Source organism: Vigna umbellata, chromosome 10, assembly GCF_029865625.1.
Source record: "Vigna umbellata cultivar VRB3 chromosome 10, Vumbellata_1.0, whole genome shotgun sequence".
NCBI lineage: Eukaryota > Viridiplantae > Streptophyta > Magnoliopsida > Fabales > Fabaceae > Vigna > Vigna umbellata.
Genome location: NC_142174.1, coordinates 12,506,261 through 12,530,746, shown reverse-complemented (window position 1 = coordinate 12,530,746; position 24,486 = coordinate 12,506,261). Strand labels below are relative to the sequence as shown.

The 24,486-nt window shown below is 28.4% G+C and overlaps 2 protein-coding genes across 3 annotated transcripts; both read right to left on the bottom strand.

The window, feature by feature from the left end:
- Window positions 1-2,724: 2,724 nt before the first annotated feature.
- On the bottom strand, window positions 2,725-8,286 carry LOC148191929 (GATA transcription factor 26-like). Of its 2 annotated transcripts, none has more exons than XM_088100791.1 (8): window positions 7,823-8,286; window positions 5,955-6,350; window positions 5,040-5,469; window positions 4,712-4,784; window positions 4,250-4,353; window positions 3,817-4,003; window positions 3,615-3,723; window positions 2,725-3,253 (listed from the first exon to the last, which is right to left on the bottom strand). In XM_088100791.1, the coding sequence occupies exons 2-8, from the start codon at window positions 6,139-6,141 to the stop codon at window positions 2,973-2,975; spliced, it is 1,371 nt and encodes a 456-aa protein (XP_087956917.1). In that variant the 5' UTR covers window positions 6,142-6,350; window positions 7,823-8,286; the 3' UTR covers window positions 2,725-2,972. The 2 variants fall into 2 exon arrangements, with proteins under 2 accessions (XP_087956917.1, XP_087956916.1); XM_088100790.1 differs by having other exon boundaries at window positions 5,955-6,323.
- An 8,350-nt stretch (window positions 8,287-16,636) lies between these two features.
- Window positions 16,637-18,876, bottom strand: LOC124837339 (bax inhibitor 1-like). The gene is made up of 6 exons (XM_047312671.2): window positions 18,653-18,876; window positions 18,238-18,381; window positions 18,055-18,146; window positions 17,475-17,661; window positions 16,960-17,115; window positions 16,637-16,867 (listed from the first exon to the last, which is right to left on the bottom strand). Exons 1-6 carry the CDS (start codon window positions 18,755-18,757, stop codon window positions 16,817-16,819), a joined length of 735 nt encoding a protein of 244 aa, XP_047168627.1. The 5' UTR covers window positions 18,758-18,876; the 3' UTR covers window positions 16,637-16,816.
- Window positions 18,877-24,486: the final 5,610 nt, after the last annotated feature.

Genomic DNA, 24,486 nt, shown 5'->3' with positions numbered 1-24,486 from the left:
ATGACATATGAAGGAATTGATAATTGACCTGAAAAAAATAAAAAACACTCGCGGTTAAACAATTTCTTAAAAAAATAATGAGTTTTCATTTTATATAATTTTCAGAAGCATACTGACATCCAAAAAAAATGGTAATTGGCCTGGAAAAAATCAGAAACACTCGCGGTTAAACAATTTCTTAAATAAATGATTTTATAATGAGTTTTCAATTTTTGTCTTATCTAATTTTCAGAAGCATAATGACATATGAAAGAATTGGTAATTGGCCTAGAGAGTTTTTTTAGAGATCTGCAGATGATGAAATTAGAAAGGTTAGTGAAGATGATGAAATTGAAGAGATTTTGAATGAACTTTTGCTTAAAGGGAAATATGTCAATGACTCAATTCTTTACAAAGACAAATTATTTAACGACAAATGTTTCTGACTTTTTCACTTAGGGCTAGAGCAGGGTGAGAGAGATGAAAAAGGAAGGGTCGAGAGGAATGAGGGAGGTGAGTAAAAGTTTGAGAGTTTCTTGTTTTTTTAGTTTTGAGAATGAAATTATTAAAATACCATTAAGCTTAAAACTTAGAATCCATGATATATAAGGGTATTTTTGTCTGCTAAAACTCGGTACATGTACCAACTGAAAAACAGACATACGTGCGTTAGCAGACCCATATATATATATATATATATATATATATATATATATATATATATATATATATATATATATATATATATATATAATTTATATGTTAATAAGTTTTCATGGGAAGTTTTAAAAAAATCATCATTAAATTGAAAGTTATAGAACAGTGTGATAATGATAAACAAAAGCAAAGTTATACGTGGTATCCCTTTTCATTCTTTTTAATGCTTTTATTTTTCATCTTTAATAAGTTTATTTAAAAAAGCTATTTAAACAATTTTACTTCACTCATTGTAACAATGTTTAAAGAATTTTAGGAATGAAAAGTATAATAAATATTTTTTAATTAAAAATATACTTTATATTTTCCTTTAAAATTCTTATTCAAATTTTTTATTTTCTTTAGGGATTTAAAAAAATAATTTTATTGTTTTAAAATAATTAATTTTAATGTAGTGATGATTTTAACATGGTGTTTCATATTTAAAATAATTTTTCTATTGTATAATTTGTAATGTCAATGTTTGATCATTATTGAAAGGTGAATTTAAATTTAATTATTTCTCTGAGATTTAACTTAATTTGTTAGGTGTTTAATATGAGACCTACATGTTATAATAATTAAGAAAATAAATAAATGTTGTTAAATATATATTTTAAATAAAAAATAAAATATTTTTTTAATTTTTTAATTTAAAATAAAATATTTTAAAAGGATTATGATAAAAGATTTATTTTATTTAAAAAATTAAGGAAAAAAAAAGTTTAGTAATTATTTTAAAATTTTAATTTATTTTAACATTTTCTTAGAAACAAAAGAGTTTAGTAATATTTTTTAAATTTTATTTCATTTAAGAGATTTTGTAAGATCTATTGGACCATATCACATTCTCAAGAGGATTAATCTGATTGTGTATAAGATCATGTTTCTTCCTCGATGGATATATATATATATATATATATATATATATATATATATATATATATATATATATAATCAGTCTAGTCATGTGATTGAGTGGGTGAAATGGAAATAAGATAATACGTGTTTTTGAACTATCAAACTAAGCAGTTTTGAGAAAAAGATTGACAAAAATATGAGTGTATAGTGATAAAAATATTTTTTCTTATTGAGAGCTAGTAGGTGCACATAAAGAATATTCTTATTAATGAAGGAAAGTAGTGTGAATCAAGGAGATTTGGTGAATAATTTTTGAATTAAAAAAGATATTAAACAGAATTCCTAGTATATAAAGTAATTACAAAGGTGTGTAAACAGAATTAGATTTTGTGAACATTGAAACATAATTAAAATATTATTTACAAAATAAATAAAACTGTCTCCAATAAAATTATAATTTTATTATTTTTTATTATATAAAAATAAATTAATCACCCATATGTTTTCACTATCATCTTCTAAAGTTTATCACTCCATTTTAGAGGAGTCGTATTCTTTTATTCTCCTGAATAATTACAACAAATCGCTTCTTATATTGAGAAAATTTTGCAGACAAGGTGATTAGAGAGTGCATTTTATAAATTTAATAAAATAAAATGTGTAAAATAACGGCTAAAAATTATATTACGTTATAAACTATTCTTAAAACGAATCAAAACTCAAATTCTTCTCTTATTAAACTATCATCCAAGCCTCCTCTTCGTTTCTTAATTAAGTTTTGAAAAGATATAATTTTAAATTATATTAATTGCTGAACTAAGTGAACAAATAAATTTAATCCTATTTTGGCAATTATTTAATTTATGTAGCAGAGTATATGTCCCTAAAAAACTACAACTTATCACTATTTTTTAGAAAACAACGTTAATAACGTGAACTGACCCGACATAGTAGCACTAACAAAAACTTCTCTCTGGACCCATAAAATTTCATCTCATGTTACATCTCAATTAAGCATTCGACAAAGGAATGAATCAAATCAAATGCACCTTTAGAATGTCGGGTATGGGGTGTCAGACACTCTGAAACTTAACTTTAGATCTATGATTGTCCAGTTCCTCCACACACCTCCTATAATGATGTCTTCTCATTTTATTTTTGAGTAAAAAATTAAAAAAAGTGGAAAAATTATTCACAAAAGCTCTGGATATTATTACATAATCCCTCTTCATGTCATGCTATGTTACAACCTTATACCAACCTATACAACAACAAAAAAAAAGAAGTGAAAAAGCCACCCAACTTTCATAGTTGGCAATCCAAGCTAAGGAAGGTTGCAACTTGCAAGTAAACAAAAGCACAACCATCATGTGTTTAAGATGTAAAACATGGTCCATAATTAAGCATCCAAATGAACTGGTAAAGAGTGTGTGTGCTTAATGATGAATAAGATGTGAGTAGACTGAGCTGCTACTAGCACTTGGGTGCAAGAGCTCTGCCTGAGGAAAAGAAGTGTTAGATGGCACCTCTAGCAGCAGATCCTGCTCACTGATCTCCTCCACAAAGTTCAAAGAACCAAGCATGAGTGAACTAGCATCAGTAGGCAAAGCAAATAGGCTTTTTGGACTATAGCAAGCACCATCTTCTACACCCTCTTTCACCTCACAGCTAACCTTTGTGATCATTCTTTTTGGGCTCCTCATTTCTGTATTCAATTCTGAAATTTGCAAGATCAGTTTTAGGGATCATAACTAAGTGTGTGTGATTAACCAGTTAATACCAGTAACAATTTTCTAAATGCAATGTAAAAGTTGTTTACATTAGGGAGAAAATAATCGAAAGGTTTTTTTATTGGTCTTAGCTATAGGGAGGTTCAATACACATATATTGTCACAATAATAAGATATTGTCCAATCTCTATTAAAAGTCTTCACGGATTTGTTTTTGATACTACTCCAAAAGACCTCTTACCAAGGAAGATATCTTATGTGTATATAAACTCATGTTCATCTCTTGTTTTATCCAATGTGAGACTTTGTTTGTATCCTAATATTAGATATACGAGATTTTCAGCTAACCTGGGAAGTTTTGATTTCTGCTGTCACGCGTTCTCTTGTTTGCAGCATTAGTTGTTGCTGTAACAGCAGATCCAAAAGAATCAAATTTTCCACCTTTATTTTTACATTTCTGCATCCGTAGAAAGAAGTAACATCTTTTAGGTATCAACATACTCAAACAAGATGCTATTTGTGACATAAAAAACTAGTACATAGTACAAACCTTGAGAAAATTATAGTGTTCAACCCATTTTGACTTCGACAGATTGGATATTGCAAGTCTTTTCAAAGTCTTGCAGTCTTCAGGTTTTGCCCCCAACAAAGAGATATCAAAAACCCCTTCCGCAAGAAGCTGCTGAAAACAAGTTATGTTCTCCTTGAATTGAGAACTATTGAACATGACTTTAAGGCTGCACACACAACACACAAGTTGTCAACATTGATTGTCTCAGTCTGAACATTTTCAATTATAATATATCCTTTAAGAAAAACAGAAATATTCCAGAATGGCTACAACATTCAGATGGAAATCAAAGCAATGGTGGCGATTATATTCAGATTTAAAACTATTACATAAAAATAACACAGGAATTTGCGAGCTTTTATATCGATTACAAGAAGAACATGAACAGCAAATGAAAGAGTAGACCTCCAACCTATCAGGAAGTTTAGCAGTATCAACCCCAGGAAGTAACTTCAGTAACTGTTGTTGCTCTTCATTTGTCAAGATTCTCAAAAACTCTTCATAGTTTACTATATCCTAACAAGACATAACAGCGGTTACATTAAGTACTCAACAATTATACATATTTAAGGCCCTACTGCCTTACCCGATAACATTATTTATACTGAACAAGGAGAAAACACTAGACTAAAAAGTAATATTTTGAGGAAATATTGAGCATTCTAAAAAATCTTGAATCGAAGTGCTATCCTGCCTGATTACTGTGTAGTTATATGAATGAGGAATCTAAGAAAACTATTAAAATATAGTGCTAAAATTTGAAGCACTACCACTGATGTAAAATCATGTCCAATTGGTTAACACAAACATAAATATGAGCAATTTTTTTTATCAATTTAAGCCAAAATACAATGGGAAGGGCTATGTAACTCACATTTAAATCTATAGAGCACAGGGGTGATTCATGATTGCCAAGGATCTGTACTCTTTCAAGTTGAGACTTATCACTGAAATTTAAAAAACAGGAACATTAATGTTGACAGAGTATGTTTGTCTCTTTTCAAAACAATTTCTACAAGTTCATGCCATGCGCAAGGAAAATTCATAACGTGCATACAGAAACAAAAGACTTTGTTTGACAGCAACAAACAAAATGTGCTGCTTAGTGTAACACTAGAACAGATTTTTTTGTCACATTAATTAATGATAAACAATCATAGCTGTCTGCAAAGTATGCCAAAAACTAGTTTGAGAAAGCGTGCCTTTTATGTTGTTCCGGCTGCCATCCTTGGTCAGTATAGTTCCTGATCTTTTCAACTTCTAGAGATGATGGCTTCAAGTAACTAGAATCATTATGCATCATAATGGGACCAACATAAGAATATGCCTCACTCGTTGGGCATTGTTTATTATCAACTGAAAGAGAACTAGCCTCGGACTCTTCATCACGGACTATATAGCTAGGATGCCTGATGAGAATGCTTCCATGTCCTATCTCAACAGAGACCATTGGTGTCTCACTTTCAAAAAGAAGATCTTCTTGAGAAGATGCAGAGAAATAAGACTGTTGTTCATGAAGAATGGTACATAAATCTTTTGTTAGCTTCTCAACAGAAGAAGCCTTTGGCCGGCCAACGCATGTCCTCTTTTTTGAAGGCACCATGGCATCCCAAACCACTGACTGAACAGGACCTAAATCAACCAAAATATCTACATTATAGTTACCCGTATTCATAAAAGAAAAAAGCGGAGATCATATGCTTTGCATGATAACACAAGTACAAATTCTTGCTTGAAGTCAATTAATAATGAACTAGACAGATGAAGCATATATGTGAGAGCTCGCATTCTATTATTACGAGAAAAAGCGTTACATATTGATATACACCAAACAAAAAGAAAAAAAGATAAGCCCTGTTTAAATATAGGACTTGTCATTACAAATGTTATAACTAGAGCTTCTGGTTTGCCAGCAAAGTTCAATTGTTTTTCTTCCAGGAAAAATCAACAATTACTAAACCATTTCCAAAATCTAATTCTTTATTCATTTTTCCACACTCCATTGTACACTACTTGATTGTGCTAATATAAATCCCTACAGGCAATAAAACCAATACTTATTCAAAACGTTGAATGCTCAATTCTGCTGTAATCAGTTATGGAGATCTTAATCCAACCTGTCAGATCACAAGCATCCATGGCACCATATTGTGCACAGCTCTCTGAGTTAGAAATAGCTGATCCGGAACTTGATCGGTTGCTTGCATCTTCATCTGCAAAGATTTGACATCCCTGGTTGTAATCAGGTGCAAACTCTCCAGATAGTTCATTATCATGGTCATTATTTGGCTTGAGCAATGTCATTTCTCTCTTCTTATTTGATATGCTCTTTATCCTGGAAACCCTTTGATCCCCACAAGCATCAGTTTCTGTTCGAGCATGTAAAGGGGTATAATTTGCAAGAGTTCCCTTGGTCCTCCACCGAGACCCACATGCATTGCATAGTACCGGCTTCTCGGGTGGTCCATTGCGCCAGAGTGGTGTGCCTGTTGCAATGCTCAATTGTCAGAAACCTACAAAAATTTAGAGCCCTTGTAATCAAAATTAGAGATGTAACTCAGATTGGATACACTACTAACAACCACATATCATATTTTCCTGACAATCCAATTCATGATTCATATTACAAAAAATACAAGTCAGGTTAGATATTGAGAAATAGCTTAAACCTCTTGGATTAAAATATTTTACATTGGTTAGTATCTTTCATATACTAGAAAGCTGAATTCAACAAAAGCTTCAAGGTGCAGATATCATCATCTGTCGATTTTAAGTTAAGCAAACAGAAACGAGAGTGCTAAGGCATCACTATTTTGTTTGTCATTCCAACTATGTTGTCACCACAAACAACATCAATCAAATGAAAAAATGTTGACTATTTTCCTTTTAATAGCCGACTGGTTTTAAATTTCTGAGAGTAATACATGTCAATACCCTTTTGCAGGAAAATCAACATTGATTTAAAAAACCTCAAGAACTATGGTGAAGTCCATGATTGCAGTTTAGCTGAAAAATACACTTGTAGGCTGATAGTGAGAACAACTATTGCAATTTAACTGAAAATGCTGACAGTAACTGCGAAGTCTCATACATATAACAAAGTTGAATGGCACATTGCCTTCTTTTAAGGACTGAAAACATAGTACTTAGTTAGTGCAAGACACAGTGCTAGAAAACTGAGCACAAAACCAGTAGTAAAAACTTCAAAATTTTGAAAAGTGCATTGGAATTATAAGCAAAGCAATGAAAATCTTCAAGTCATACCAATAAGTGTTGCAAACAAAATTAATAGTTTCAATTAAAAAATAATTCAAAAGAAAATAATGAAGAGGTACAAGTAACGATTATTCATCAGACAGAGAGCAAGGGAGTAGCAAATCATGTCTGAAGGATGAGATGAATGCAATGTTTCCAATATCCTCTGGCACGGTGAAAAACTGCTTTGAAGAGCAAATGAAAACAATTTTGTAAAAGTCTTTCCAAATACATGAATGAATTAACTTCTGGCATTTTACAAACGCACGATTCCCTTATCTTATTGCCATCCAAACAGCAAGACACGAACTGTGGGTTGACTCTTTGATAAAGACCTTAAATGCAGTGAGTGTTGTTCCAATTAAGGAGACCCACATTCAATGCACTCCAGGCTTAATTTTGCAACATTTACATGGTCTTGGATTTGGAATATAGATAGGGGGAACAAATAGCAACAAAAGAATACAAAAACACATAGAAACAGGAAACAAACATGATTTTTCACAACTTTCAATTACAAATACTATGGAGAACAGCACAGTTGTATTCTTTCTAATTCATATACATCCAGACTATCACACAGCACGCATAATTTTTTAATAGTTTGTATTAAACATAATCCCTTTCCTCAACACATTTCAATTCACAAATACATAAACTCTTTGCAAAGAAAAAAAAACAGTAAGTAGCTTAAAAGAAAATATTATATATTGAAAAAACAAGAACTCACTTGTAACTCCACAGTGATAGCAAGGACCTTGTTTACCCATGTATCAATCTTTCCCGCAGATTTATTAAAGGATATGACGAAATAATTGCAGGAAAATGAGAGAAAAAAAATCTTTAACAACAAAATCAATAAAAAAAAATGTTTTTTTTTTCTGAAAAAATACAATAGTTATGTATAAATGCTTTCTTTTATAGGCAAACCCAGAAATGATAGTTCCCAGAAAGAAAATTTAAAGCAGGAACCAATAAACCCAGAAAGGTTGTCTTTTTACAGTCCTTTAAAGAAATTTCACATAAGCAATCTAGCAACAACCGAAAGGATTGATGTAAGTGGGAATTGTACAATAAGAGAAAACTAGAGAAGGAATCTCAGAAATGGTTGTGAAAAGGGGAAAGAAAAGAAGGTTGAATGTTGAGAGAGAAAGAGAGAAGTGAAGGTCTCTGTATATGACCTCTTGTATTGTATAAGAAGTAAATGTTTCAACTTTTTATGCTTTTTTTTCTCCTTTTATTTTTCTCTTTTGTTGATTTTATTTGAAACACTTCAATTTTGCTTTTTGTAATATTAAAAATAATGAGCTCATCTTATTATAAAGGGAACAGAAGGGGTAGGGGAATATCATTGCACAGATCCTGTTGACTATCGACTTTTCTTCTTTGCTAATCATCCATTTTTTAAATTCTCAACAAATAATAATAAAATTTAAAAGTATTCTATCTTTGCCATCAGTTCTTGAATTTTTTGTGCATCGAGTAGAAGAGATTTTACAAAAAAAAAAAAAAAAAAAAAAAACCCACTGAAAAGGGAGAAAGAAACAAGGAGATGTTTTTGGCCTTTCCGAAATTTTGTTCCTGCTGCTACGAAATGCAATGGTTTTTTGTTTAAGATGCGAATACCAATTCTTAATTTTATATTGTCTCGTGTGTGATGACATGATGTTGATAAGGTTTTAAAATTGTGTTTTTGTTTTTTAAAAACAGAACAATAAATCTGTGACTATGTCATGTGTGGTCAGAAACCTAATTATCATCGATGGATTAGCCATGGGGGGTTACTGCTGAATTCCAAATCACATAGTCAAATACAAGCATTAACTTAAGTAATTTTAGTTTAACCTTGGGATTAGTATTTTGTTTATGCTTAAGAAAAAGGAAATGAAGGAAAATAACTACATCAATTTCTTTTATTGGTTTTGATTGATTTTTTTAATTCTGTCTTCAAACTTAATATATCAATGTAAACATATCAGAAAGACAGCACAAAAGTCCTAACTGATCATCTAAATTTTACAATAAATGAAAATAAAAAATGTTTAATTAAAATTTTCAAAATGTATATATTTTTTATATAATCAATCAATTAAATGTATATAATTATCTATGTAATATCATAATAATTTTATAGTATATATATATAGTACTGATTTATGGTAAACAATAAATAATAGTAGATAATAATTTTATGTTTACCAAATATGGGTTTAGATTTTAAGTGATTTTTTTAATTTAACAGTTTTTCGATTTTATCATTTTTTTTTCTAAAATTTAATTATTAATTTAAACTGGCTATTTATAATAATAAAAATTACCTAAAAAAAGTAAAAATTATCTATAATTTAGAAATTATTTAAACTTTCTTTTATAATTATAATTATAGTAATTTTATTATTTGTTATCATGAAAAAAAAATCAACACAGTTTTCTCGTTAGTTATTATATAAAAGAGATATAATCATTTTAGTATCATATTTTTATTTAAAAATGTTATTATCTAGTGACATATATTTAAAAAAATCCACCAAATATAATTATCGAACTTTCCCATTTAAAATAAAATAAATATACATTTTTTATTTTTTAAATCCTTGTTTTCATACATATTTTAAAATTACATTAATGCAGACATACAAGGGCGAGAAGGAATATGTTTTGGCTAGTTTAAATAAATAATATGTAATATCACTTTGTTATATTTGATATATAATTTACAATTTGAGTAAAATAATATTATAAAAATAATAAAATTAAAAATTTAAATAGAAGACAAAAGAAAAAACAATTAACTCCAATATAAAGCAGTAATGTCTTCCATTAATTTCAATGAATGAGTAAATTATTTTTTATGTTTCTTTTTCTTTCTAACAAAAGTGTTACAAATATCAAAACCAAGAAGATCACCGTATAACACTGATTATCATAGATAAATGTACTTATTTTAATATGTAATAAAAAATTATTCTGACAATTTACACTTATTACTATTTTTTCATTTTACTTTTTTTTTCACATCAAAATTATAAAATTACTATTTTCCTTTTTCTACCAATCACAACTAAAATGGATTAGGATAGACCAAAACTCAACATTAAAACAAATACATTTTACACTTCAAACAATTTTCTCTTTTTATTAAAAAATCCTGCTATTTTTTTTTAAATCTCGAATTAATTACAAAATTTCTCAATAAGGCGAAATATCCTTGATTATAATGCAAATATAAAATTACAAAATTTAACCAATTTATATAAATATAAATTTAACTAATTTACATGTTTTCTTTGTTAAAAAATAGAATAAAATCCAAATTAAAATTCATTAGTCTCAGGCACGCTTCAATGTATTAGAATTCCTCGCCACACTGCATGAATTCTTATTCACAAAATCAAATTAAAACACGTTAATGCCAAACACGAATTTTCTTTTTCATATTCGAATCGAATTAATTCTCATAATTTCTAATTAGATATACAAATTGGAATGCACAACTTTTCCTCTTTCACATTTTCACTAAACTCGTATTTGCAATCTAATTTCAAATAAAATTTGAAAGTCATTATCGTTTCTTACAACTTTAATTCAATTATCCCTTCATTAGCGCACAACTTTAAATTTGAAAAAGTTATATTGAAAGTCATTTTGTTTTAACATGATTTCAATTCACTTTTTGCCCTACTTTTATACTTACCCGAAAACCGTCTCTACAAAACATAATTTTTTGTTGGTAAAATCATTTCTATTATGCATAATTTACTAAAAATTACATAAATTAACAAACTCTTCTATATATATATATATATATATATATATATATATATATATATATATATATATATTGGTTCGTTATTTATTTATGCGTATTCTAAACTTAATAAAAGAAATAATATGTATTTTTTTAAAGTGTTATAAAAAAGCTGTATTAATATATTGTATTATTATATTGTATGAGATATGTTTTAATAAACAGAATATAAGTGTAAGAACATGAGTGGGTTGATAACCAAGGTGGGTCCCACTGAAACTCTTAACTATGTGTCACAGCCAAACGTGTTTTTCCGTGTGTTTCCAAATCTCATAAAAAAAAAAGGTGTTTTAAGGTATAATAGTTAAAGTTAAATTATTTTAACGATTAACTAAAATAATAGATTATAATTTGAACATTTTTTTAAATAATAGTTTTAAAACAATTAATTACGTTCTAAAAGAATAACTATTTTTATACGAGAAGCAACATTGTATGGAGTTGAATGGGAAAAGTTTATTAAAATTAGCAAGTCACGGTTTTCAAACTTATAAAAACAGTTTCTTTTCCAGATAATTGTTTTACAAATTCCAACTACATTTCCAATATTAAAATTACAAACAATTAATATTATTTTTATAAAATTGTAAAGGAATGTATACTTTCACCAATCAAATATAAAATTAATGTAAACATTGACTTTAACTAGTTAAAATATAATTAATATATATATTTATTTAATGTACATATTTAGTATATCTGTTTATTTTTAATAAACATTAATATCTAACCTACAAGAGAAATTATCACATCACAACTACCACACATTTTTTTTTATCTTATTTTTTACAAAGTACACACTCTTTATTTATTCAACTATGAGTTTTTCTCCAAACCTAATGAATCACTTTAACAAACATTCAATTTCAATTCTAAGATTTTTCTTTTAATCTTTATAAACTTATTTTTTTACACTAAACTTAAAAAAAAAACATTCAAATCCTAATTTTGTCCTATCCAAAATACTATGCAATATTTTCATTTTAAATATGCAATACTTAAAAGATGTTTTTACTTTTATTTTAATAATTGCAATATTTTATACTCATTATTATCATAACATGCTCGTTCTCTTTCAGAATAATTTTCACTCGATATAAGTTTTTATGTTTTCACCCTAAATATTATTATGGTCTATGATATTTTTTTATTAATAAAATGAAATATATAAATTTATAACAAGTTACCCACCTCACTCAACTACTGAAGTTTCAATTTTTTTTTTCTTACCAAATAAGTAAATTGAATGAACACAATTAATATTAAAAAATGTATTACATCCATAATATTTTACTTGTGTGAATTATCATTGAATTGAAAGCATTTGAATTGAAATAAAAGTTATAATTTATTTAGAAAATCAGTTTTCGCACTCTAATATCAGAGTTATGAAAGAAAAGTGTAAAAAAAATCTGATTTAGTATTAGAAAAGAAGTGTTTTGTTTTAATTTTTTAATTAATTAATTTTTGTACGAGTAATAGAGAATCGTGGTGGGACCGGGAAGCTATGACATTAACATATGAGAAGAATGGTATTAATGTGGCGAAACGCAGAAAGTTGAGAAGTGTGTTGTCGTTTTATTATTATTAAGTAAAGTAATAAAATATAAATGGGTAAAGAAACCTGATCGCATTTATTTTATTTTATTTTTTATTTTTGTAATTGAAATGGCCAAAAAGATAACTCCAACATTTTCACTAATATTCCATTCCAGCTCCAACCTAACTTCAATATCTTCTCACTTTACATGGCTGTTTTTATTTTAGTGAATTAGAAATCATAGTTATATTTATTTATTTAAAGAAAAATATATAAAAATTTGGTTTGTGTGGTGAGAAAGCTAAGTGGGGTGGTGACTCTGCAGCGCACGCCGCGATGAAGTATAAAAGTTTTAGGTTAGAAGTCAAAGAGAAAGAAAGAAGGAAAATGTGTAACACTGAAACCCTAAAATCATAATAATGATAATGATTGAGAGAAATAATGGAGGAAAAAAATACCCATAAATTTACATACATACATACCCAAATACAACTGGAATTTACTAAGATTGGTAAAAACAATTTAAGTGTAAACTGTCATGGTTTATTTTAGATATATTTTTCAAATCATAAACATTTTTATTTTATTTAATAATTAAATTATTTACTTTGAGACTTTGTTGGATATTTTAAGCAGAGGAGAAATTAATTTACGTTTTGTTATTAATATTATTGTACTATTTTATGTTTTTTTGAATTTTTTTTCTCTAGGAAGTTTGATCATTCCTTCTGTATGTTAACTCATTAGCTACAAATAATAATAATAATAATAATAAAAAAAAAACGTAACTTGCAAGTTTTGTACCTTCTTGTTATCTATTTTTGACCAGCCATATACACAAAGAACTAATCTACATTAACATCTACGACTCTCCTTTTACACGAAGGGTGAATTAATACAAACTAAAACAACACTTAATTAATGATTAAAGTTAATAAATCTCAATATAAATATACAATTAACAACAATTATTTATTTTAGTTATTTAGTTTTAGAATTAAATTGGTGATACGGTTTTCCACTCACACGCTTCTTATCCAGACGGTATATTTTGGGGTTACTTTATTTAGGAATCAGCTTCGTATCTTTAGTTCAACTATTTACTCACGAAACGATTTCGTGCACCAACTGTTTGTTTAAAGTCCTAATACATGTTTATGCTTGTATTCGCTTTTCCTTTTTCACGCTTTCTGATCTTAAGTTTGTTCGGAATCTTTCACCCTCCAACTCATCATCCCATGTAAGAAAAACACATTGGCTAAAGTGAAATAACCCAATAATGTGGTTGGAATAGTTCCCATTTAGAAACGACAAGTTAAATGTAACCACCCTATAAATTAAGTGGAAGTTTTAGGCCCATTTGAGTGAGATTGAGTCAGATTGATAGAGGCCCTTCACGCAAAAAGAGTATTAATAATAGTAACATATATTATAAGGTATTAATATAGGGAATGGAATGAAGTGTGCAAAGATGCAAAAGGAGAAGGTGGCTTCTGATCAGGATTTGCAACTACCCATGTAAATGTTCTCAGATTAGAGAATTCATATCACATATTTTCCTTTTAAAAACCTATAACATCATGGAATATAAATAAAAAAAAAATGTTATGTATTGGTGTAGCAGTTTGATCTATGGTTCATTGGGTTCACGTAGTGTTAAGCATTGTGTGCGTATTACTCTTTTGTAATGCTTGTTTCCACAGCCTATCATCATTGCATATATTTTTGGGAGGGAGCATGTTGGTGACTTTGCGCGATGATTCGAATGATCAAAGGTTGTCACATTATTGAAATATTATAATTTTAAGTTACACTTGTCACTAGGCCTACCTTCGAAAAAAAATACATGGGGAGACTATTCACTTTTTATTATCACCACTGATTTTTAGAAAGAGCAGGCGAGTTGTCATTGAATTGACCATTCTGTTGTAAATAAGTTAGGACGACTTTATTAATTTTTACATTGAAATCGAATTAAATTTATTTTAAGAAGTCGTCATTGTTGTTATTATTATTTTTGCTTTTTATTCAATTGAAACTGGAAATTCAATCGAAGTATTTTTTGTAAATAAATATAGTTGAAGATTTTTTGTTTGATAATAGAATAAAAGTTGGGTATTCCTACTTTATTTGCGAATCAAGAAAAAAAAAAGTTTTTTACTCAAGCATAAAATGATTTGAAAGCTAAACACTGCATACCACATATTCTTTCTCTAAGCATTTTAAACTAACTAGATAAAAAATATTCTTAGTTTAAAAGGAAAAACTTATAATCTAAATCCATCAAATGCTTTTACTGTTTTTTTTTTAAAATTTTAATATCAAAACAAAATGAAGGCTAAAAGATTTGTCTTGTCTTGTTTAAGTTATAGTTAAAAAATATTTATTGACTTCATGTATATTTGTTTCTATTGTACAGATCTAATTGGTTATTTTTAATGAAAATTTTTCATAATATATATATATATATATACTTAAATTTAAAATCTTAAGAGGGTAAGCATAATTAAAGTGAAATCATTGTAATATTATTGATAGAAATAAAAATTGGCAATGTTCCAAAAAAAAAAAATACATCAATGGGCAATACGAGAAAATCGAGAAGCCCATACCGTGAGCTTGGTTTTTGTCGAGCATAAAGTAAAATGACATGATAACATATCATTCAGGAGTTATAATATTTTTTTTATTTGACTGTTTTGGATGATATGCTTTTAGGGTTAATAAAAGTCTTTGCTTTCATTAAACATAAAATTTAAACTTTAGCCACCGCCCCATCCCTGTAGAAGGTTCTGGAACTTTGAAAAGTAGATATCTAAATAGTATAGTATATAAAGGCTTCAAGAGATAAGGTGTTCTATAATTATTTAAATATTTAATTTGTATAAAATAAAATTCATTCACGTAAGTGGTACTGAAACTTTACAGCATATGACTGAATTCCAACAAAGCTCTGTCAGACACATTTTCTGGGGCATGCATAATCATTCTGGTTTCATAATTTGTTTGTGTTCTTCTCCACCATGCATTATTTTTTTTTCTTTTAAAATATTTTATGAAATACTTCTAAGAATGTCATCCACCACAGACAGATTTGCAGTAAGGAGTAAGCCCTTAATTCACAAAATAATTTGTAGCCTAAAAAAACACCAAAACCATTTTAAATATTATCATTCCGCGGATCAAACTCTTTTGAAAGAAGATTCAGCATTCTTGTACCATGATCACGTGATGGAATCTTAATGAAAGTTTAAGAAACGATAGAATATAACATTTTTGCTACCTTATAATTTAATTTCCAATTAAATAAAATCGTCAAGAGCTCCAAACAAGTCATAATATATTTGCGTGAAAAAAACAAAGGAAAATGGATAAAATTGAGGTAACTAACAAATCCTGTCTTAATTTAATTTTCTAGGATCATAAAACAAAAAGCATGATCTTGGCTGTAAATAAGATTAAGGTACTTCTCATTGCAAGACAGCATTATAAATCCCGTGTTATACTCACTTTCATAAATCACAATTTTTAAGTGATTTCTTTTGGACAAAAGAACTTCTCCTGCCTGTTGCGACAAGGCATTTCGCCAAAGAGAGGTAACTCTTTTAAAGAAATTAAAATACGGTGTTAGATTCTTAATACAACCAATTCGGAAAATTTTCGTAATTAATTCTTATCTTAATAACTATATTATACTCTCTCTCTCTTTTTATCTCTCTGAAATCTAAAATCCTACTATGGTTCCTGATATATATATATATATATATTTCAAAACAATTAAACATTAAATTTACAGATTTATTTTTTGTCACGACGTATCACATACTTACATAGTACAATTGACCCTCATAAATATCATGTTTGATTAATTACTTAAACTTCCACTATACGCACAGAATTAAAAAGAGAAATAGTAAGAATTACAATAACTGATGAATATATTAATCCAATTCCATTCTTAACCTTAAACAAATAAGTAATTTAATAATGATTTATCAAGGATTAATGCATATTCTTAAAAGTTACAAATGGTTATATAAATATTCAAAATACATTTTAAATTGACTAGTTATTATTCCTATTTTGGGTGGGAAACTGGTTGTCCAAGACCACCTTACTTGAATATATATAATTTTTTTTTTAATTTTTAAAGGTACTCAAGTTATTTATATTAACACAAAAAGAAAAAGAAAAAATAATTGAACTGGTTGTCCAAGACCACCTTACTTTTTTCATTTTAGTACATGCTTTGTTAAAAAGTTCAGAAGCAAACAAGTAGGAAAAAGTTCGTGAAGATTAAATCACTTTATAGTCAAGTATCCTATGTATTGAAGACCAAGGGAACAGAGGTGTAAACCGAGCAGATTGGTAAGAAATTAATCTCTCCTCTTCTTCTTTTTCTCGTTCCTCTCAGCTGAATTTTTCATCTGAAAAATAATAGTAAAAGTCCCGTCAATACAAATTTGCAAGGTAGAGGAGAATCCATAAAAAAAAAAGATGCTTTAACAATCAAACTCACCATAATGACAAGAATCCTTACAAAAACTGCAACCAAATCGGTAAACAAGGTCAAGGCATGCTTTACATAGTCCAGATCGCCCAAGTGTGCTCTCTCAACTATTTCTTGGGTGTCAACTATAATGTAACCCACAAACAACAAAAGCCCAAAGTACAGCTGCAACAACATGAAATAAACTGTGTAAATTGAGACTTAAAACGATAAAAAAAACAAATACTTAATACCTATAAGAAGGGATGTTAATACTCCCAAAATTTTATTGGTTATTGGTTAATATTAATTAGCAATAAGAAATTTTGAGACCTCTTAGTTCTAAATCAAATGGCAGGATCCTTGAATGCAAACTATAACCTACTAAAATTTGTAATTTCCACTAAATTACCAATATTAGAGAGAATGTCAGAAAGAGAGTCTTAAAAAGAGTATCGCCAGCATTTCTCTCAGTATATGTATAATCAAGAATCAGAATGCCCCAAGCTATTTTCACAGAAATGGGATTAATGACAATCACTTACCTCAAACTTGAAGAGAGCTGTTGAGCCTCCAAAAATGGAAGAAGCAAAGTGCAACCAGAGAAGGATGGACAATCCAGAAGAAAGCAAGCCACCAAGGTACAGGTACTCCCTACGTCTTGCAACCAAAGCTGCTCCCGAGAAGCATGCAAAGGCCAAGGATGTTGCCACAAATGCACTAAAGATAAGGCTGGAGAAACAAAAGAATAATGTCACAGAACTATAAAACATTCAACATCTCGAAGACTAACTATCATTGAAGGTACTATCCCGGAGAAAAAAATAATTAAAGAAGATAAAAAAAGAAAAAATTAAGCTTTTTCTACAACTTATAAACTCAATCTTTTATAGAAACTCTCATTTTAACTTTTCCAATAAACCGGTTTTATCTTATTCATAAGTTTATATCAATACGAGAAAAGTCAAATTCATTTTTTTTTTCTCACTTTCTTCACCCTTACAAAGTCGTTAAAAGTTTATCCCAACAAAAAGTCAATGATTTAATTCCAATCAAAGGTAACAGGAGCGTTGAATGTATCACATGAATCCTCACACAATCCATTGACCACCACATAGCACATACCTTGGTTCTATTTGAATAGCCAAATCAATCAAGGGTCCAATGGAGGCACCTTGAAACAGTGACGCGGCCATCAACAAAGTCACCCTCTTCTTCTGCACATCACAAGAAAAGAAAAAACGCGGGTGAATAGCGATCACAAAAAAAGAAGAAAAAAAAACAACAGCGGCTTAAAATGACAGATACCTCTTCCGAAGGAGATGTAGAGAGTAACCAAACGCTGCTTCCAACACAAGCCACCGTAGTAAGAAAACCCCCAACGTTCAGGAGAACATGAAGGTAGGCCCCAACGGCAGCAGCAACCACGGCGAAACAAAGAGTAAAATAAACCTACAACAATCAATCACAAAACCAAATTAAGAAACCAATCAAGAAAAATTTACGATGAAATCCAAAACATCCACCATCCGAAGATCCTACAATCCTAATTTTTGCAAACCCTAGTTAAGATCAGAGAAATTGATAAAAGCAAAAGAAGAGACATTGGTATAACAAAGACTATGAGAGAAAACTTATGAAATCCATGGCTTCCACATTTCTTCGCTAATTGAAGGAAAAAATTAAAAAAAAAATCATAAAAAGGTAGAAATTAGAAGGGAACCTTCTTGAGGTGATTTTGAACGATGGGAGAGATGAGACGGAAGTTCTTGAGCGTATCGTAATTCCATCGGTTTCTTGAATCGAAGAAGGAAGTGAAGGCGTCCATTGTTTTGGATCGATCGCAAACACAAATTGGATGATGAATGAGAAAAATATATTTGAAGGTCAACACTCCCAATCTATTTATATTTATTTTAATATTTGAAAGGACAGAATGCAATTTCTCAGAAAGTTCCACATAAGATTAAGATTATTTCCTCTTCATTTAAGTCTCCTACTCTATCCTCTGCATGTGGTTGTATTATATAAATTTCGTATTTTCTGATGTCATTTCCTATTATATATATTTTGTATATATATATAATAGGGAGAGAAAAAAAAGAGAGTTTGAGAGTGTTTTGCTTGAGCTTTCTAACAGGAACATTTTCCATTCATAATGGATGGACAAAGCAGCAGCCAGATACATTATAAATAACTATATTTTTATTACATTTGAATATATATAATTTTATTATTTTATAACTAATTAATTATAAAACAAAGTAATACAATATATTATATATATAATTTTGAAAAAAAAAATTAAAAACAGTATTAAAAATGTTATCTAATCATTATTTTTAAATTAAAACTATTTAGTTATTTTTAAATAAATAAAATGTGTTTAATTATTTTTAGTAAACGTGTTAATAATTTTTATTTATTAAAAGCTAAATTTATTCAATTAAAATATAAAACTAAAAAATAATTCTATTTATATAATAATATAGATTTGACCGAATAAATATGAATACTAGGATTAATAGTTTTTCCAACTTGATAATGTTATCCCTTTTATTAATCTCCAATTTTAAAACGAAGTCAATATAGTTTTGAAAAACAAAAAATACCGTATCATATAAAGTTGGGCGGGATAAATAACAATACATAAATATTTAACGCACATTATTATTATTATTTTGGGGAGTGACTACTTTAACACATTTAAAATAGTTAAAAAAATTAAAATTTTAAAATAACAGGGTTTAAAGAAACATAAATTTTCAAATTTAATTGGTTACTGTACATTTATACTTCAAGTTTACTCTATTTATCTCAAATGTAAATTTGTATATTTTTTTAGCTAATTAATGTATTTAATTTAAATTGAATTGGATAACTTTTTTAATTTAAAATCAGAGTAACTTTTGATTTATCGAAATCATGAAAAGTTAAGTTATGTTAGATTCAGATAAAGTATGATCAGTACGTGTAAGGTTAAACCATTTTTATATTTAAGTTAGGTTAGGTCTAACTACATATTGCTATAATCTTAAATTAAATTAGAGTATTCTAAATCTTAAGGGATTCTAAGTAAAGTTTTGTTTAAATTGAGTTAAATAAACATGTTCAAATTTAAATTAAGTAAATCAAAGTCAAGTTTAGTTAAGACAATTTTATATCAAGTTTAATGAAGTTAGATAAGACACATTGTCAGAACTCTTAAAATTCCATGATAGTGGAAGACACGTGTAGGTGCAAGGTGTCAGAAGCATTAAAAAACCCTGTGTAAGTGGAAGTCAGGTGTTAGTGAAAATTAGAAAGTGAAAGACAGGTGTGAGCAGCGGAGTGGCCGATCGGTTTTGACGATAGGAGTAAAACTTAAGTTTTCAAATTTCACGCCACTTTTCTGCATGCACCCTTCATCTTTAACCTTCTGAGTTTTCATTTTCTCCTCCTTCTCTCTACAAACCTCATACTTCTCTCTAAGAAATTTTATTCTTTTCTTCTTTCGATCATCATTCAAACCATGCCTGAGTATTCCTGGTGCCAAGAGTTACGTTTTGCACCGATCAAGTTTTGGGTTTAAGCTGGTAAGTTCATTCCTTCCTCAGTCGTGTGGTTTACTAGCACATGCAAACCAAGTTCTGGTTGCATGGATTGATCACTTTTCTATATGTGATTCTGATAATGTTTTGGTCCTTTATTTTGGTCTAGTTTTGTAATCAGTGAATTTTAAGGGTAGAAGAAATTGTAGTGGTGAACCAGTATTCTGCACCTGTGAGCGTCAGGTCACGTTTAGAGGTAAGGGAAGCTTATATAATTTGATTATGATTATTGTTTTGACTGATTGCATGTTTGTTTGATTATTGGATGAAAATGAAGTATGGTTGTTACTGCATTTTTGGTTGTATGAGTGTATGAATATAAATGATGGAGAACTCGATTGATATAATATTTGATCTTAAGTCTGTAACTTCCTTTGTAATTATATGTTTATCACCGAAAGTCATTATTGACCGTTCGATTTTTCCTTTGAGCATTCGGTCTGTACTGGATCCTTCCTTTGGGAAGAGTTTCAGTTGATGACCGATCGATTTTATCCTAGTATACTTGTAAATAAGTGCCTATCTAAGTGTAGTTGTCTCTTTGTATTTGGTATTCAATATTACTTACACATATACTAGTATATTTATCTCCCTTAAAAATCCATTATTTGTATCGGTATTTAATTCTTCCTTCTATAAGCTAAGTAGTGTTCGATCTTAAACCCGACACTCGATCTAAGTGGTGCTCGGTCTTAAACCAAGTGCTCGGTCTCGTCTCAGTAATCTATCATTACCATTTTTAAAATAAGAGCGTTCGACCAAACTCAATAGTGTTCGGTTTCTACAGTGCTCGATCTCAGACTAGTACTCGGTCTCTTCAGTGTTCTGTCTTAATACTAAAAACTAAGTATTATTAGTATTCAACATCTTTCTATCTCTCGGTTTCTTCATAGTATTCGGTTTGTTATTAGTATTCGGTGTCAAACAGTATTCAGTCTCATTAAATGGTGTTCAGCCTAGAGTCTTAGTATTCGGTCCTAGGCTTTGTAGTGTTCGGTTTGAACTCTTAAGGGTCAGTTCATTGAAGCGGATCAATTGGTAAATAGCGCTCGGTCATGTTAGTTTCTAAGGAGTGTTATTCCATTCGGACATGTTCTATGATGAGAAAGTGTGGTCTTATTTCAGTTGAATATATTGATGATGAAGTATGATGGAATTTTGAAATGTGATATGAATGAAATAGTTTGGATATGAAAGAGTATTCCAGGGAGGAATATCTCAGAAATTGGTTATTGAATGGTAAAGTATGAATGTGGGCAAAGCTTAGCTGGCGTTTATCCTGATATTCCGTGATTATTAATTCTCACGTAGAGAGGAGTAACTCATGTGTGGGAATGACAGGAGGTCCTAGTTCATAAGGTTAACTTGGACGGAACTGATTAACCTCGGGTGGCAGCTATTGAGAGTATCCCAATTACTACATCACCCGGGTGCACAAACGTTATAGCTACACAGAATTCATACAGTCCGGACAGTCAGAGTCAAATGGTTGTTTATTTGCATGCAATAATGTATGATATATTAATTTGTATCAGACTTATGTGATATATATGTTTGTTTCATTAATTAAATTACATAAGCTTACCCTATATTTTTCTGTCTTATCTGTATTGTCGTTCGATTGTCCTCCCTGTTGTAATGATCATCCTGTGGATGTGAGCAGAAGGAGAAGAGTTGCTGGAAGAAGCTCTGGAAGAAGTGGAAGTGAAGACCGAACCTTAGGACCGTTCGGTTATTATTCTGCTTCTAGTTTTGTAGAACTGTTCGATGTATGTAGTTTTGGAAACCGTTCGGTCTAGTCAGTATTTATGTAAAGTTTAAATTCTGCAGTATTTTGGTAAGATTGTTCAAGCATAATTGTACTTCTTAATCTCAGAACTGAACTGTAATATTGTTAATATGTGATTATTCTATTATATGATTTTATACTGTATTTTTGAGATGTTACATATGTGTAAACAAAATTAAATTAGATTAAGTTTAGTGAAAACTAAATAAGATAAAATACATGTAAATATTGGTTAGAATAGATCGAACCCTTAGATCAAGTTTAACTTATATTAGATTAGCTAAATAAAGTTTAATTCAAATAAAACTTGATCGGATTAAATCAAATATTAGTGAAATGAATTTAAGAAAACTTACATTAATTTGAATATGATGAAATTAAACTTAAATGCGAGTGATTCAAATTAAAATTTAAATATAATTTAAAAATATTCAATCTAGATTTAATATATTTAAAATTAGATTAAAAAGTAATAGTTCATTTTAATCCAATTTAAAGCATCACCCATATCAAATAATAAATATTAAATTAAAGTTGTTCGAGAAAATAAATTGAAAAATTGTCATAGTATAATAAAAGATTTACTAAAATACGTATATTATTATAAACTGAAAATAATTAAACAAAAATAACACAGATATATGGATTTTGTAATAGTTTTGTTACCTATTATATTCAAAATGAAATATTAAAAAAATAGTTTAGAAAATAAATATGACGTTTAATTATTCAAATAATTAAAACTCTTTCCAATAAAAAATTATTGGTTGACTCTTAACTATTATTATTTTAGAGATGTCAAAATAAATTTTAATTTGTGACTCAACTCATTTCACCGGTGAATTTGAATAAGATTAAAAGTGAGTTGACCTATCATCCACCAACAACACTTTATTAATTTTTTTTATCATTTTTTATAAGTTTGTTATTGTTATTATTATCATTTACTACTTTTAAATATACGGATTTATAATTTGATTTTTTTTAATATTAAAATGTTGTTGAATAATGTTTGAAAATTTAATTTATTTGTTTATCAAGTTATATATATTGATTATATTTAATATTTAATTAGTACCTTTATAATAATATTTGAAAAATTAACTAAACATTTTCATTCCACTTTTATAAAAAAATTAAATCAAATCAAATCATTTTCATTAGAGTACAGTAGATATATGAAATAAATTATTAAAATAACACATTCATAAATAAGTCAACTCATTAACCCATTAACCATGCTAAATCGAATTAAATTACAAATTTCTTCCTTACTAAAAGTAAATCAACTTGAATTAGTATTTTTTAACTTAATTTGTGATGAATTGAATCAAATTATTTTGATACTTTTATATTATTTTAATGAGATTAATTAACAAACTGTTTAAATACATAATTTTTATAAATTAGTTTATAAATTTTAATACAAAGTCCATAACTATTTCTTCTAAAAAAAGTTATATTTCCCCCTTTCTCTTCACCAAGATACACACATTCATAAAATTCCATTTGATTTGAAAGGAAAATAAAATAGCTTTCCTCAAAATGTACAAAAACATATTTAGTAAAAAGAAAAATCATTTAACAAGTTTTGTAATTAAGACAGATAAATAAAAAAGGACAGAAAAATACGATGATAAGTATACTAAATCATGTGGGAACAGAAAGACACATATAAATTTCATATAAAATATATTGCGTGAATTATCTTTGGTAAACATTTGAACAAGTACATGATAGACATATTACTTTAATCAAGTAAAAAAAAACATTATTGATATTATTTTTTTGATAAAATTATTTAAAAACAAATAAATTTATCACATATGATTCTTTTGACAGAGTGGATATGATTTTTTATATTATTATTGCATACATTATTTACTATTTTGAAACCAGAACTGCTATTTGATACCAAGAAAATTTGCAAAAATGCGTCATTAGTGTCATTTTTAAGAAATAAAAAACTCAATTACGTATTTCTGACAGAAACAAAGATCATAAAATATAAAGTATTAACCAATAAAAACTTTAGTCTTTTTTGGTATTATAATTTTTCATGCAGTTTAATTTCATTTTTGTTACATGCAAGAGGAAAAACCAACTTAAAAGGACATTTTCTTTTAATTATTAAGAATCGAAACACTTAAATTAATTTAAGTTGATTTATTTATTTAT

Bases quoted from the DNA above. Each gene is read 5' to 3' on its own strand.
- LOC124837339 (XM_047312671.2), bottom strand. From the start codon at position 18,757: ATGGACGCCTTCACTTCCTTCTTCGATTCAAGAAACCGATGGAATTAC. The intron at 18,382-18,652 runs GTTCCCTTCTAA...TGATTGTTGTAG, and splicing joins TTCAAAATCACCTCAAGAAG to GTTTATTTTACTCTTTGTTT. The intron at 17,662-18,054 runs GTATGTGCTATG...TTGTTTCTCCAG, and splicing joins GCTATTCAAATAGAACCAAG to CCTTATCTTTAGTGCATTTG.
- LOC148191929 (XM_088100790.1), bottom strand. From the start codon at position 7,862: ATGGGTAAACAAGGTCCTTGCTATCACTGTGGAGTTACAA. The intron at 4,354-4,711 runs GTGAGTTACATA...ATGTCTTGTTAG, and splicing joins TGTGCTCTATAGATTTAAAT to GATATAGTAAACTATGAAGA. The intron at 3,254-3,614 runs GTTAGCTGAAAA...TGCAAATTTCAG, and splicing joins CAGAAATCAAAACTTCCCAG to AATTGAATACAGAAATGAGG.